Source organism: Crotalus tigris, unplaced genomic scaffold, assembly GCF_016545835.1.
Source record: "Crotalus tigris isolate CLP2741 ecotype Arizona unplaced genomic scaffold, ASM1654583v1 scf7180000018925.3142382, whole genome shotgun sequence".
In the NCBI taxonomy this organism is placed as follows: Eukaryota; Metazoa; Chordata; class Lepidosauria; order Squamata; family Viperidae; genus Crotalus; species Crotalus tigris.
The window spans coordinates 1,083,677-1,100,668 of record NW_024097278.1 but is presented as its reverse complement, the minus strand read 5'-3'; the positions used below and the strand labels follow the sequence as shown (position 1 = coordinate 1,100,668).

At 44.0% G+C, this 16,992-nt stretch overlaps 1 protein-coding gene and 1 long non-coding RNA gene across 2 annotated transcripts in view; one reads left to right on the top strand and one right to left on the bottom strand.

Moving 5' to 3' along the window:
- Nucleotides 1-3,421: 3,421 nt before the first annotated feature.
- The window catches only part of LOC120314423, a 74,086-nt gene continuing 60,515 nt past the window's right edge, over nucleotides 3,422-16,992 (bottom strand). Inside the window, exons 2-3 of the long non-coding RNA XR_005558429.1 lie at nucleotides 6,261-6,354; nucleotides 3,422-4,032 (exon numbers count right to left, since the gene is read on the bottom strand). This is a non-coding gene — a long non-coding RNA (uncharacterized LOC120314423). The remainder of the gene's footprint in view (nucleotides 4,033-6,260; nucleotides 6,355-16,992) is intronic.
- The window catches only part of BEND7 (BEN domain containing 7), a 55,538-nt gene continuing 43,545 nt past the window's right edge, over nucleotides 5,000-16,992 (top strand). Inside the window, 2 exon segments of the mRNA XM_039357494.1 lie at nucleotides 5,000-5,526; nucleotides 16,432-16,515. Coding sequence (XP_039213428.1) covers nucleotides 5,466-5,526; nucleotides 16,432-16,515 — 145 coding nt within the window. The 5' untranslated portion in view covers nucleotides 5,000-5,465.

The following is a 16,992-nucleotide window of genomic DNA, read 5'->3' as shown; positions in this document are numbered from 1 at the left end:
TGGGGCTCACCTGAATTTCTGCAGTCAACTTCTGCTGTCTTCATAGTCGAGTCCATGAAATTTTCTTAGCAATATTTGGAACAACAACAACAAAAAATCACTCTACAATTCATTTGCAAAAATAATCAGAAGGGAATTAAGATGAGATGCATCTTTCTTATACTTTTTATGCACCTTCCTTCCTCTTCTGTGACTGAAAGAAAAGGACTGACCCCAAATAACCGAGTTGGCTTTCATGTCTAAGTAGCATCCAAACTCAGATCTCTCCATTGCTGGCCTTTAACACACACCATCCTGAATCACACTTCCCTGCCTTTATTGTGCATAAATACTTAGATTGCAGAATGCACTTTGCACATGCCCAGAGTTCCACCCCGCCATATTCAATTATATTCAGTTATCCATCAACCCATGACTATCTGATCTGCAGTGCCAGTTTTAATAATAATAATAATAATAATAATAATAATAATAATAATAATAATAGGTTGGAAGGGACTTTGGATGTCATCTAGTACTGCAGGCCACTTTAGCTGACTGTGTTCAGCAGGTCAGCGGTTCAAATCTCACCGGCTCAAGGTTGACTCAGCCTTCCATCCTTCCGAGGTAGGTAAAATGAGGACCCAGATTGTTGGGGGCAATGTAAATATATATATACATTGCTTACTGGTGTACACCGCTTAGAGAGTGCTTGCACTTAAAGCGGTATACAAGTCTCATAAATAAATAAATAAATAAATAAATAAATAAACCCTATACCATTTTGGACAAATGGTTGTCCAGTTTCTTCTTAAAAACTTCCAGTGTTGGAGCATTTACCGCTTCTGGAGGCAGGTTGTTCCACTAGTTAATTGTTCTAACTGTCAAGAAGTTTCTCCTTAGTTCTAGGTAGCATTTTTCTACCTTGGCAATTCTAGGAATTGAAGTCCATTGTCTTAAATTTGCCAAGATTGAGAAACATAGAGTTAGAATATGTGTGCTCCACATATTAAAGTTATTAGCATGTTATTTCTTGTTATTTTAGCAACTGCACTTATTTTAATCTGGACACTACTTCATACGCCATGTTAAGTTGCGCAGCCTTATAAATTATAAATATACTATTTTTTTTTTAAATGTTCCTTTTTCTTGCTGTACCCATTAGATTTGAATCAGCTTCATTCTATAGGGTCAGCAATTAAACATAAAAAAAAGACTTCCTTTTCAAAAAGCTGACGGTCATCTTAAAAAGTTCTTCTTTCCTTCAAGGGCTTTTTGCAAATCACCCAAAATAGCATGTGGTTGCTAGGTTTATTTAAGGAACTGCATTTAAAACACCACAGAAAATATAGGTTTTCAAAAAAGAAAAAAGAGGCGCTTTAAAATGTTCTGCTTTTAGTTGCTCTCAAAGACGCTCATAAATAGGGCTTTGCTTGATATATTCATTTCAGGGACTATATTTATGCCAAAATCTTTTTTTAAAAAAGATAAAACCTTAGGTGGTGACCAAGGTTTAGCCACAAGGAATATAGTACAGATACAATAAGTCTGTTCATGATTCATTTTAAGATTAACAAAGATTTGGGTTTCTTAGGGCTTTGTTTAATTTGATAATACAAACTATGGAAAAATACATAATAAATAGCTAGATAATGGTAAAGAGAGAGAAAGAGAGATGAGAGAGAGAAAGAGAAAGAGAGAGAAAGAGAAGGGATCCTTGGTGTTCTCAATCTTGTTTTCTTGCAGATGTTTTATTACCCAAATAGATAACATCATCAGTGCTATTGCCTAGTGTTATCAAGTTTGCATAATGAAACGTCTGCAAGAAAACAAGCAAGCTCAGAGAGCACCAGGACCCCTCATGTCAATCCTGAGCTACAAATATTCTCCTTTATTAGAGATATAGATATATAGATATTTATAGACAGTGCTTTTTTTCTAAAAAAAAAAAAAAAGGTGACAGAACTCATATACGTCATACAACCCGCCTTGCCTACCCTACAAGGTTCCATCCAAAAAAAGGTGCCTGAACTCCGTTCTGGGCGTTCTATGAGAAAAAAAAGCCCTGGATACAAATATAGATATATGCTCCTGGGGAGGAAAGCTATGGCAAATCTAAACAGCATACTAAAAAGCAGAGACATCACCCTGCCAACAAAAGTGTGTACAGTGAAGGCCAGTTGCAATGTATGATTGTGAAAGTTGGACCATTAGAAAGGCTGAGCACCAAAGAATGGAGGCTTTGAACTCTGGTGCTGGAGAAGACTCCTGCGAGTCCCCTGGACTGCAAGGCGATCAAACCGGTCAGTCCTAGAAGAGATCAACCCTGGCTGCTCTTGAGAAGGCCAGATCCTGAAGTTGAAACTCAAGTACCACCTAATGAGAAGGAAGGACTCACTAGAGAAGAGCCTAATGCTGGGAAAGATGGAGGGCAATAGAAGAACGGGACAACAAGACAATGAGGTGGCTGGATGGAGTCACTGAAGCAGTAGGCGTGAGCCTAAATGGACTCCAGAAGATGGTAGAGGACAGGAAGGCCTGGAGGAACGTTGTCCATGGGGTCGCGATGAGTCGGACACGACTTTGCAACTAACAACAACAGACATAGATATAGATATAGAGATAGAGAAATGATAGATGATAGACAGACACAGACAGACAGATAGAAAATTAAAATGAAAGTTGATTTTTTTTCTTTTTCAAGGTTCATTTTTCTCCCCATGGAAGGGCTTAAATCCCTGCCCATCTGCTTTTGTGCTTCATAGCCATGTTGCTTTGCTCTTAATGTATAAGTGTACAAAGTTACTTGATCTTATTCTTCTTGGTCCCTAGAAAGACCAATGCACATGAGAAATGAAAGCTGGTCTATTTTACAATGGGTGACAGGGCCATAAAATTATGATCTAGAACAGGGGTGTCAAACTCGCAACGTCACGTGATGTGTCGCGACATATCGTGACTGTTTTGCCACTGCCGGCAATGGGGTGTGCGCGGTTTTGCTATGACGCATCCGGCGTGCGGGCCGGCAGTTTGACAGCCTGATCTAGAAAGAGTTGGGAAACTTGCAGCATCCGCACAATGAAAACAAAAAAAGCATAGTTATAGGGTAAGAATCTAACATCTGGCTCCTGCTACCATGTAGAATTCAAGTTCCCGTAGGTCATTACTAATTTAGTTGACTTTGATGTATTATTGCTTTTGATCTTTCGAATCTGATTGTGTTGAAGGCAATTATGCTCATTATCCAATTTAATCTTAGAAGTTGCTCTAATGCGTACATCTCTCTTTCATGGTCCTGTTTTCCACGAAATGCTATCTCTGAAAATGTAATCTTTCCTTGACATTGGTTCCTACTGGAATTAAAACAATGTACAAAGGTGTTTCAAGCTAGATGAAATATTTGAATACACTTTTCATGCAAATAACTTCATTATTTATCAAGTTTCTGGCATACACCCTTTAATTCTGGAAGACTTAACAGGTTTTGTAAATGCCTTTGTAGATACAAATTCTTTTGCAACTCAGAAGAGGACAAGTGAGACAAGTTATTTCCTTTTATCTTTCAAATTATGGAATCGTTCATTTTTCTGTTTTCAAATCTGGAAAATTATGCAGTTATTCCGTTTCTGCAGAGAACTGTTGATTGAAGGATGGATTTAAAAAAATGGGCCACATTTATCAATAAGTCAACTGACTCCAACATTTACAGTATAACTGATCACATGACACAGAGATAAATGCATGAGCAGGTTTGATTAATATAAGATACACTTGTCTCCTTGAATTTCCTTTCTCACCCGTTGTTGCTTGCATGTTGTCTATTTCTTTAACATTTTTGTAAAAAAAGAAAAACATGGCCAAGAGAAAGAGAGAGAAAAGGACGGGAAATTTCCAAGGCCTTTCAGAAAATGTGACTTGAATACTTTTGGATCCGATTTCGATTTTTATTAGAGGGGTTTCATTTTCTCTCTCTCTTCTGTGTATATGATGAGTCAGACTGGGAAGTGAATTTTAACCTGCTGAAAAACGCACGCTTCACATCCCAACACGAATCTAAAAAAAAGAAAGAAAAAGGAAACAACAAACTAAGAAGCGCCCGCACACTTGAAGCCCTCCCTCTTTGCGCGTGTGCTCAGACACGTGTAAAAAGGGGCGAGGCTTCAGCCACGTGGGCACGGGCACCTCTTTGGTGTCTTTGCAACCCTGCCCCAATGCACCCTCCTCCCCCCCCCCTCCGCTGCATTCAAATCCTTTCACAAGAGACACCCCCCCCCCAAAAAAAAGTCTTCTCCGCTGTTTTCCCGCATCCTAGGGACCCAAACGCGTGGGCCGTCTGACAAGGGCTGTTTCAAGTGGAAGCTGACGCCCTTTGGACTCTTTACACGTGTACACAAATAAAAAAAAGGGGGGGGGGAATCGCACGGAAACGTAGCTTTGAATCCAAACTGGCTAGGTGGGCATTGGAGACCCTTCTTTTCAAAGCCCAGCGCGAAGGCTCTGGGTCACCAGTAAAGAACTGCTTGGCACAAAGGGGGGGGTGTCTTCTGGCGCGTGGACCCCCCCTCGCGCCAGTGCACCCCCAAAGCCCCTTCTCGGGGCTCGGCTCTCCCGCGCGGACCGCGCCACTGCTCCACCCATCCAGCCAGAAACGCGCTCGGACTCTCGGCCAGCCGGGGAGAGGGAGGGGGCGCGCGCGGCTCCTGTCTGGGGGGCGAGCTGGGGGACCCCCCCTTTTCTCGCCGGGGCAGCCCCTCCCCGGAGTTACCCACGCGGTCCCGCGCCAACAGCCCCGGCTGGTCAAGTCGGGCGGAGGATGGGGGGGGGGTCCTTCCAGGCTCCCCGGGAAAGAGAGAGGCAGGGCGCAAAGTGGCGCGCCCCTCTCCAGCCTCGCCTTCCCCCTTCTCCGGGACCCTTTTCCCGTTTGCTTTCCGGGCCATGCCCGCGCTTCTGCCTTCCCGGAGCTGGCGGCCCGCCCTTGCTCTGCCCGCCGGGCTCCGGAGCCGCCAGGGGGTGCGCTGTGGTGCCTGGCAGGCCGGCTTCCCCCAGCAGGTGGCACCGGGAGCCCAGGCGCGGCTCCGGCAGGGCCACCCGCGAGCCATTGCGGCGCCCTGCGCAGCCAGCCGGCCAGCCTCGTCTCTCCGAAGCCGGCCGAGCGCGCCGCTGCCCTCCTTCTCCTCTTCCGCCGAGGCCCGGAGCTGGGCGCGGGGTTTGCCAGAGCAGCGCCCGAGGCGAAGTTTGGGCTGGATGCGGCGGCGGGGAAGGCGCGGGTGGGGAAAAGTCCCGAGCCAAGTTGCCGGCGGGGCGCGCAGCAGAAGCCCCGGTGCGCCTCGGCCCGTGGAGCGCCGGGGCCGATGAGAGCCCCGCAGCCGGCTCTGCCTCGCGCGGCGGCGGCGGCCCCCGGCCCTGGCCGCTCCCTCCCGCGGCCCCTCTGAGCCTCCTTCGTCCCTTCCTTCCTTCCTTTCTTCCTCCTTCTCCTCCGGCGCGCCATGGAGTTCTCGGCCAGGAAGCGCAGCAGGAAATCTCAGAGCTTCAAACTCATCCATCCAGGTGAGTCCTTGCAGGGCCCGGGAAAGGGGGGGGGAGAAAAGGGGCGAGGGGGAGGAGGGAAAGGGGGAACCCAGGGCTGGGGGGGGGCGGGGGTCCCCTTTATGTTGCCTCTCGGGGTCCTCCTGGCAATTCTCCCCAAGTGGCTGGAGAACTTGCAAACGGCTGCGGTCCCCTCTCCGTCCCCCAAGAGATGCGCGCCCTAAAGTTGCAAAGGCGGAGAACTGGGGTTCTCCCGAGGGCCCCCCCGCGTGCAGTGTCGGGGTGAGGGGGGGGGATCCGCTTTTCTTTTAAGGTCTGCGCTCAGTCTGATCCCGGCGCCTTCCTCTGATCCAAACGCCCTCCTTCCTCCTCCTCGCCCGGCTTGGCACGGATCGGCATCACCCTGTAAAGCGCCCCTCCGAACCGGCGAATTAATTTGGGGAGGTGGGCCGGGAAATGGTTGCAATTTGGCCCGGCGGGGGTCAGGGGGGAGTCCGCTTTCCAGAAGGGAAACAGAGATATTTACCCAACAGGAAACCTCATGCAATGCCAGGCTCACTTCTTTCTCTTTGTTGTATAACAGGTGTTCTTATTTGGGGGGGGGTTGAAACTCAGTTTAATTTGACTTTAAAACATGGCTGGGAAGGGGAAGGGCTGAGCCTGGAAACAAATATCTCCAGGAACTGTATGCATGTGCCTTGAATGCTAAGTTCAAGGCAGGTAAATTGTGAGCGTAAGGTCACCATCATACTTACGATGATGATTATTAACGATTGCTGTTACTCATACTTCAGAGGCCTCAGTTCTTCTTCAGAAATATTATATAGGGTGGAAAACTGTGAGCGGGATCTACCAAATGAAAAAAAAAAAAAGGAACGTTATTGTCAGGAATCAAAAGTCACCTGAAATGTTGGCTTTTCTAAGGAGTCTAAGTGCTTGGAGTCCAAGGCTGTGTTTATTACACAGTCGCTAGGTTGTTGGGTGTTAACAATCTACAAATGATACTTCCTAGAAGGAAAGCAAGACTAATTTCTTTCTGAACTTTTTATTTCCGTTTACAACTTCTAAGTCAGTGGTTCTCAACTTTTTTAATGCCATGACCCCCCAACTGGTTGTAAGTCGAGGACTACTCAACCGGTCATAAGTCGAGGACTACTCAACTGGTGCAGCACCGTTTGCAGAATGGGACTTTTGGCGGGCTCAGCAGGGCAGAGACAGCCTGGACAATTCCTATTGGCTTTGGAAAGCCAATAGAATGAGACTCTGTTCAAGAGAGTCTATTCTATTGTCTTTCAAAAGCCAATAGAATAAAAGGGAGTAGCACAGCTAAGGAAAAGGGGGGAAAAATGGCGGACTGCGTTGTTTGACAACCCCCGTGAAATGGTCGTTCGACCCCAAATGGGGTCCCGACCCACAGGTTGAGAACCACTGGTCTAAGTGGTAGTGTAAATAAAAGGTAGTTTTAGGAAGGCCAGATATATACAGGTGGTCCTTAACTTATGACCCACAATTGAGTCCAAATTTTATGTTCCAAGCGAGACACTTGTTAAGTGAGTTTTGTCCCATTTTACGACCTTTCTTGACACAGTTCTTAAGTGAATCACTAGTTATTAAATTAGTAACGTGGTTCTTAAGTGAAACTGGCTTCCCCATTGGTTTTGTCTGTGAGAAGGGGATCAGGTGACCCCGGGACATTGCGATCGTCGTAAATATGAGTCAGTTGCCAAGCATCTGATCGTCGTAAATATGAGTCAGTTGCCAAGCATCTGAATTGGATCAGGTGGCCATGGGGATGCTGCAATGGTCCTAAGTGAGAAAAATGATCATAAGTCACTTTTTTTCAGTGATGTTGTAACTTTGAACGGTCACTAAATGAACTGTTGTAAGCCGAGGACCTGCTGTACCCAGAGAGTGCTGTGATTAATATATGTTTCCTTAAGTTCCCATCAGGTAAGGCCCACGTAATCAAATTTTCTTTTTGTAAGAAATAGTTAATTAATGCTCAAATTAAAATAATTTATATCCGTCTAGCATTTCATCTGGCTTTTCAATTTTCTGCAGACCGTTCATTGCCATAATCTGGGTGAAAATTCCTTTTGAAAGTGAAACTGAGTGAAGGCTAAGTAGGATTTTTTTTTTTTTAAATGAGGCTTTGAAACTGTGCAAGATGGATCTGACATTCCGAGCTGCCCCTTCTAATTTGCACCAACGAGCATTTATTTTTCCCATAATTGTGCATCAATAAGCATTTTCCTTGGCAGAAAGGACAGGCCTTTCTCCTTGAATCATAACAGGGGTATCAGAGGCCACCCTTGGTTGCTGTCACTTAAACAGATACACATTGCACTGCAGGCCCTGAACTGTGTAGTATCTCTGAAAAATAAGAGGCAATAATCTACTTTATTACTGACTGATAAATTATATGGAGTGCAGCATGCATAGCTGCAGCCTTAAATGAAACAGCCACATTGCTTAAAACAGTTCATGGCGGGTAAATGCTGGAGACAGTAAATAAATAGACAGACTTGGTTAATGTTTTGGTGTGCATCCTGAACCAGCTTCAATTGGCCATTTTTTAAATTTTGTATACGTCTGTGCTTGGGAATAATCTGACTGGGGAGGGCATTTTGGCTTAAAATATACTGAATAATAGCCTCTCTGGAATGTCGTAAAATGCAGTAGTGCCCCCCTTAGGAAGCCTCTGCCATTTATGCTGGCTTCGCATTGTTAGCGCTGTCAGTTGGGTCTCTTGTGAAATTCCATGAATGGATATCAGTTCTATTGGTTTATTGATCTCACCTGTCAGTCTCAGGTCACGAACCATCTCTTCTGCATTCTATGTGGCTCAATCTTCTGCATTTCCTTATGATTCTTATATATCTGTATCTAGATATATCCATATCCATATCTATATCTAGATAGATAGATAGATAGATAGATAGATAGATAGATAGATAGATAGATAGATAGATAGATATCTGTATCTAGGTCTTTGGTTGTTCGGGTTTTCTCCCGCATAAAATTATTTATTTTATAAAACCCAAACAACCAAAGACCTACATACAAATACTCGCGAAAACCTCAGAAAACAAATATCTGTATCTATATCTATATCTGTATGTATCCATCTCCATCTATCTATCTATCATCTATCTATATATATCTATCTATATCTATCTATCTATCTATCTATATCTGTCTGTCTGTCGGTCTATCTATCTATCTATCTACCTATCTATCTATCTATCTATCTATCTATCTATCTATCTATCTATCTATCTATCTCTATGTATATCTGTCTGTCTGTCTGTCGGGTCTGTCTGTCTGTCTATCTATCTATCTATCTATCTATCTATCTATCTATCTATCTATCTATCTATCTATCTATCTATCTATCTGCAATCCAACATCACATCCAAACTCTATACAAATAGCCCTCGACTTACGATTATTCATTTAGCGACCATTCAAAAGTGCAACGGCACTGGAAAAAATGACTTGCAAAACACGGTAGTCTTTCTGTGGTCATATGCTCAGAATTCAGGAAATTGGCATGTATTTATGATGATTGCAACATCCCGGGATCAGGTGAGGCCCATTGGCAACCTTCCGACAGGCGAAATTCAATAGGAAAAGCCAGATTCCTTTAATGACCCCGTGAGTTGCTTAATGACCACAGCAAAACATCCGTAAAATTGGGAGCAACTCACTGACCGGACTGCCTTGCTTAACGAGAGAAGTCCCGGTTCTGATTGTGGTTGTAAATCAAGGACTAGCTCAGTGGTGGCGAACCTATGGCACGCGTGCCAGAGGTGGCACTCAGAGCACTCTCTGTGGCACGCACGCCACCGCTGCCAGCAACTTGCACAGGTCCATTAGGCCACTGCCGCCGCCCGGAGCGGCAGCCGCACCCAGCACAAAGGAGGCGAAGCGGCCAGCTAGCAGCAAGCTTGAGTAGAGGTGGTAGAGCACGCCCACACCCAGCAAGCCCAAGGCCACCTGGAACAGGGAAAGCCGGATCCCCATCGGCGCCAGGGCCCCCCAGTCCCAGCTAGGATTGCGTGCCTCCCCCCCATCTATGCTGGGCCTCCTGCCCACCGCCCCACCTGCCAGAGACCTCCAACACTGTCCGGCCCCCACAGCTGTCCCCCCATGAGCAACATCGAGGTGGCCATGCCCACCCCAGCCACGCCCACCCAGTCTGCCGTGACAACCGCAGCCATGCCCACCCAATGAACCACGCCCACCCAGTGGGCCACGCCCCCATGCCCCGCCTGAGGGCACCACAATGCTGATGCACTTTGCGATAAATAAGTGGGTTTTGGGTTGTGGTTTGGGCACTCGGTCTCTAAAAGATTCACCATCACTGGACCAGCTCAGTTGAAAGGCCGCTGTTTAAGCCAAAACTAAGTTTGTCTGTGTTTGCCCCAATTTCTCGTTCTTGTGTTGCAAATTGCAGTGGTTCCAGTGGGAATATGCTCAGTGCTCTACGACCCCATTAACATAAAAGCGAAGTGTGCTTTGGAGAAGACAATATATATTTCAATTTATGGTATTTCCTATGTAAAATTGAAACGAGGAGGCTGACGATAGCTCTTCTAGGTATCGTGAGTGTGGCCGAGATTTAATAAGAATAAAACGTTGTAAACAGGTAGTCCTTAATTGAGGCCCAGATATCCATTGCTAAGCGAGACATTGGTTAAGTGCTCCCTTTTACGACCTTTCTTGCCACAGTTGTTAAGTGAATCACTGCAGTTTTTAAGCTAGTATCACGGTCATTAAGTGAATCTGGCTTTCCCATTGACTTTGCTTGTCAGAAGGTCGCCAAAGGGGATCACGTGACCCAGGACACTGACCGTCATAAATATGAGTCAATTGCCAAGCGTCGGAATTTTGTTCGTGTGACCGTGGGGATGCTGCAACGGTTGTAAGTCTCCCTTTTGTCACAACCGTTGTAATTTCGAACGGTCGTTAAATGAACTATTATAAGTTGAGGATTATCTGTAACGTGTTTTAAAGTCTGAAATGGTTCTGGCAGATATTGTGTTGTTGTTAGTTGCGAAGTCATGTCTGACCCATTGCGACCCCATGGACTAATTCAGACTTTATGGGAGCCCACTTCTAGACTGCATATAAAATTTTAAGTTGGAGGTTTACGGAGCTTGTTGTTGTTAGCTGCGAAGTCGTGTCCGACGCATCAGGACCCCATGGACAACGTTCCTCCAGGCCTTCCTGCCCTCTACCATCTTCTGGAGTCCATTTAAGCTCACGCCTACTGCTTCAGTGACTCCATCCAGCCACCTCCTTCTCTGTCGTCCCTTATTCTATTCCCCTCCATCTTTCCCAGCATTGGGCTCTTCTCCTTCCTTCTCATTAGGTGGCCAAAGTACTTGAGTTTCAATTTCAGGATCTGGCCTTCTAAAGAGCAGTCGGGGTTGATCTCCTCTAGGACTGACCAGTTGGATCGCCTTGCAGTTCAGGGGACTCGCAGGAGTCTTCTCCAGCACCATAGTTCAAAGTCCTCCATTCTTTGGCGCTCAGCCTTTCTTATGGTCCAACTTTCACAGCCATACATTGCAACTGGGAAAACCATGGCCTGGACTATACGCACTTTTGTTGGCAGGGTGACGTCTCTGCTTTTTACTATGCTGTCTAGATTTGCCATAGCTTTCCTCCCCAGGAGCAAGCGTCTTTTAATGTCTTGGCTGCAGTCCCCATCTGCGGTGATCTTGGAGCCCAGGAAGATATATTGTAGAACTTGTAAATATACTGTAAGATTGGGCTGCTTTAACTCTTGTGTGTGTGTCAATGTTTCTCAACCTTGGCAATTCGGAGAGGTGTGGATTTCAACTCCCAGAATTCCCCAGCTCAGCATGCTGGCTGAGGAATTCTGGGAGTTGAAGTCCACACCTCTTCACCTGGCCAGAGTTTGGGAAACACTGGTTGATAGTGTCTCCTAAAGACCAGCTGGCTTTCTGGATGAACTACATTTTATTTTTAGAGCCTGGAAGAAGCATTCTTCAGACATGTTAAGCTTTTATCTTCTGTCAAGATGGGATACTATTGGCATCCTTTTGACATCCAAAGTCAGTGGTGGAAAGAAAGATATTTCTTTACTCTTGCTCTTTTTTCCTTTTCTTTACTGTTTTTACCTATTCTTTAAGAAATGTAAAAGTGTGGAGATGGTTTATATGGGAAAGATGGATTTAAATCTTTAAATGTAATTATCTGTTGAGAAAATCTTAACCAGCAAGAATACTTTGAACTTTATGGGAGAAACAAATCTAAATAAGGACTGCAATAGGATACAAGATGAGGCAGCCAGAATGATTAGATAGAAAAGAAATTTTTATATTGATGTGATCATTATTTCTAGGAATGTTGGGGGGGAAAACATATATGTAACTGTTATTTATCAAAATAATGAGAACTGTATTATTTCAAAGGTTGACAAAGAAGACATTCTGGGGAAAAGAGGAAATCAACTAAATGTACTATGTGGATTATGGATTATAGCAACCAATTGTTAATGATTTTTCTTTACAAATGTAAACCCAGCAAACACACAGTTTACCAACTATTAAGGGATTTATGTTTTAAAAAGCAATAAAATATATATGGAGAAAAAAAGAGAGAAAGATTTGCTTTCTAACCATCTGCTTCATTTAACAACTGTGTGGATTCACTTGATGACCATGGCCAGGGTCATATTTAACTCATTTAACAACTGCCTTGCTTAGCAACGGAAATTCCTGCCCCAGTTGTGATTATAGGTCAAGGACCATTTGTAGTTCCCGAACATTTGAAGAATGTTGTTTGTTTTCTTCCTTAAAGAGGTCGGATGGAACAAAATTGCTTGATGGAGATTGAAAAAATTTACGTTTGAAACGGGCGGAGAATTCCAATTCCAGTAAAAAAAAAATTCAGACTTGTTGTCGAAAGGGGATGAAAATATAGGGAGTCCTTGACTTACGACCACAATTGAGCCCAATTTTCTATGGCTGAGCGAGACATTTTGTTAAGTGAGTTTTGCCCCATTTTACAATGCTTCTTGCCACGGTTGTTAAGTGAATCACGGTGTTTGGTAAGTTAGTGACCGGTTGTAAAGTGAGTCTGGCTTCCCCTGTTGACTTTGCTTGTCAGAAGGCCGTAAAAGGGGATCATGTGACCCCGGGACACCCGCAATCGTCATAAATATGAGTCAGTTGCCGAGTTCTTGATCATGTGATCCCGTGACCATAATTTTTGATCATGTGACCATTTTGATCACGTGACCATAAAACTGCTACAACAGTCGTAAGTGGGAAAACGGGTCATAAGTCCCTTTTTTCACTGCCGTAACTTTGAACGGTCACAAAATGAACAGTTGGAAGTTGGTGTTGGTAGAAATTCTAACCTGCTAAATAATACCATACAGCAAGTTGAAACTAAGCAGAGATTTATTGGATACAACGGTTTGCAAAGCATGGTGGACTTCAAATCAATATTTGAGCCACACCTTTTCATAGTAAAAACAGACATTTTATACATTCTATCTCGTCGCCTTGGTTCCTCCCCTGTGGCCCCATTGACTGGGCTTTAGGAGGTTACAATCTTATCAGGATCGCCTAAACAAAATACATTATCCCTGCCCCTTCTCAACGTCGTCTTTTGCTTCACCTGTTCCCTTATATGTACTTTAACACAAACCAGGAAATCCTATAGCTTACGTGTGGAAATCCTATAGCTCAGGGTGTGGAAATCCTATAGCTTACGTGTCACTTAGCTTCACTCATATTCTAAAATAATATTCCTCACATTGGGGATTGCCAATATTCTCTAAGATAGATTCTAGCACAGGGGTAGGCAACCTTGGCTCTTTTATGACTTATGGACTTCAACTCCCAGAATTCCCAAGCCAGCCAGGCTGAGGGGAAAGGGAGAGGTTTCCAAGCTGAGCCATGCTGGCTCGGGAATTCTGGGAGTTGAAGTTCACGAGTCGGAAAGCGGCCTAGGCCTAGACCAGGGGTAGGCAACCTTGGCTCTTTTATGACTCGTGGACTTCAACTCCCAGAATTCCTGAGCCAGCATGGCTCAGCTTGGAAACCTCTCCCTTTCCCCTCAGCCTGGCTGGCTCGGGAATTCTGGGAGTTGAAGTCCACGAGTCATAAAAGAGCCAAGTTGCCTATCCCTGGCTTAGCACATGTTCTTGAAAAAAAAACAGGGATTTTCACAGGTGTGGGGAAAAAAATCTCAGAAAATAGAGAGTTTTAATCGTCTTCTACAACCTGCTGTCCACATAACTTATCCAAAGAGAACTGCTGTCTGTGTATTAAAATATTAATCTGTAATTCCAAATGCGATTGGGCTTCCGGGAGATGTAATGGATACGATTTATAACAGACCCCACATCTTTGGAAAACACTGAAAGTTTAATGTCACCACTGCAGCCTGCAGCTAGAAAACGAAGTTCAGAAATAGAGTTTGCCTAGCGCTTGCTTGTCATAATTCTCCTTTGTCTCCCCTGCATGTTACTGTTAATTATCCAATTTAATTAACAGGAAGATGAGTACTTTTCCTTCAGTGGAAAGGAAATCTTTACTTTCCTCGTCTGTATTGAGTTTTATTTGAAATTGCTGTTAATTTCCACTGATGAGCTGGCTCTATTAATGTTCTTTGGCAACCTTCCCAAATTAAAAAAAAAAAAGCGAAGAGATTAAAAGTGATTCTTTGGGCTTCCCATTAATGTTATTGCGAAAGGAGGGTTGCAGATCTCTGCCGGTTTATAAGCACTTTTCATAGGAAGAACCGTTACAGGAATTGGGTAAGTCTAATCTAAAGCAAAGGAGGACTAGAGGTGATCTGATAGCAGCCTTCCAATATTTGGGGGGACCGCCACAAAGAAGAAGGGAGGGTCTGCCTATTCTCCAAAGCACCAGAGGGCAGGACAAGAAGCAACGGATGGAAACTAATCAAGGAGCGAATCAACCTAGAACTAAGGAGAAATTTCCTATCAGCGAGAACAATCAATCAATGGAATGGCTTGCCTTCAGAAGTTGTGGGTGCTCCATCACTGGAGGCTTTTAAGAAGAGATTGTGCAGCCATTTCTCTGGAATGGTATAAGTCAGGGGTAGGCAGCCTTGGCTCTTTTATGACTTGTGGACTTCAACTCCCAGAATTCCTAAGCCAGCCAAGCTGAGGGGAAAGGGAGAGGTTTCCAAGCTGAGCCATGGTGGCTCAGGAATTCTGGGAGTTGAAGTCCACCAGTCATAAAAGGGCCAAGTTTGAAGACCCCTGGTTTAATATTTAAATATTTTTTCCTCATGGTCACGTGATCAAAATTCAGGCATTTGGGCAGGGGTAGGCAACCTTGGCTCTTTTATGACTCGTGGACTTCAACTCCCAGAATTCCTGAGCCAGCCAAGCTGAGGGGAAAGGGAGAGTTTCCAAGCTGAGCCATGCTGGCTCAGGAATTCTGGGAGTTGAAGTCCACGAGTCATAAAAGAGAGCCAAGAGAGCCTACCCCTGGTATAGGTCCTCCTGCTTGAGCAGGGGGTTGTACTAGAAGACCTCCAAGATCCCTTCCAATTTTGTTATTCTATATATAAGGAACAGTTGCTGGAATTGGGTATGTCTAGTCTAACGAAGAGAAGGATGAGGGGGGGGACATGATAGCAGTGTTCCAGTCTCTCAGGAGCTGCCACAAAGAAGAGGGAGTCAAGCTATTCTCCAAAGCGCCTGAAGGCAGGACAAGAAGCAACGGATGGAAACTCACCAAAGACAGAAGCAACCTAGAACTAAGGAGAAATTGCCTGACAGAACAATTAACCAGTGGAACAACCTGCCTCCAGAAGCGGTGAATGCTCCAACACTGGAAGTTTTTAAGAGATTGGACAGCCATTTTTCTGAAATGGTATAGGGTTTCCTGCCTGAGCAGGGGGTTGGACTAGATAACCTCCAAGATCTCTTCCAACATCATCATCATCATCATTATTATTATTATTATTACTACTACTATAGGTAATCCTCAACTTATGACCACAATTGAGCCCAACATTTCTCTTGCTAAGCGAGACATTTCTTAAGTGAGTTTTGCCCCATTTTGCAACCTTTCTTGTCACCGTTGTTAAGTGAATCGTTGCAGTTGATAAGTTAGTAACCCGGTTGTTGGGTGAATCTTTGCTCGTCAGGAGGTCGCAAAAAGGGGATCACATGACTGCGACTGTCATAAATACGAAACTGTTGCTGAATGTCTGAATTTTGGTTACGTAACTGTGAGGATACTGCAGCGGTCATAAGTGTGAAAAAGGGTCATAGGTTCAGTGCCCTTGTAATTTTGAACGGTCACTAAGCGAATTGTTGTAAGTCGAGGACCACCTGTGTTTTTATTTTTAAGGTTCGGCGTGTGCTTCCGTGTGTGTTTTTCCAGACTCCACCAATTTGCACACTATGGAGATTAAAGGTCAAATTGGAGTATTGCAATTAAAAATTAAAAATTAGGTAAAACTTAATAACAGGATATGGATTGTTTATGAAGATCTATTAAGATATGTATAGGCAAAAATGTATTGATAAATGTGAGAATGAAGTTTTCACTGAGTTTGATATAATTAGAAATTTAGTAGCTTAAACATGATATAGTAAATGTTAAGGAAGCAGACGAAATATTTGATGATATAACCTGAGATATGTATTAAAGATTTTGTTATTGAACTATTGATTAACCCAATCACCACGTTGCTTTCTAAATACTCAAATGTAAAACTGGAAAACCAATAAAATATTATAAATAAAATAAAATGAAGAGGCATCTGTAACTTATGAGACACGTACTGCATCCAATCGTGCACCGAGTGTTCATTTTCCCCCCACACCCTTTGGTCTGAGTTACTTTTCTTATTTCTTTTTTCTTGTCTTTTTTTTTTTTTTTTTTTTTGAAATTCCAGATTATCACCAGGAGGTTTACAAGATCGCCGACTACAGTAACGATGTGAACGGCAATTCCAAAGAAGCACAACCACTTTATCTAGGTAAGTTTTCAGAGGCCTGAATTTCCAGATGTTCCATCGGGGTGGAGCGAATGGGGTGTGTGTGTGACAATGACAGGCTACACAACCAGAAGCATTTGATAGCCAGCGCTTTCCAAAGGCTTGGTGGTTTGTTTGTTTTTTGTTTTTATTTTTTGCAGCTTGCTGGCATATCTTTTATTAACACTTGCTTTTAAAAAAGTCATTTTGATGTGAGATGTAAATGTTTATTGCGCACGGCACTAATTATCACTCACCCAGAAAACCAACAGCTGAGTCTGCACTTTGCAGCTTCGTGCTTAACCTGTTTATTTTGTATATTTGCTGGCATGCTTCACTTAGCCGTGGTTTGTGTAATTGGGGTATTACATCTGTGACATCTGGAGAACAGGAATTCAATTTCCAAGAAGTCGCTCTTTGTTTCATTTTTTTTTTTTTTTTTTTTTGCGATGGCCATCGAAGGGATTAATGGGATGTCTC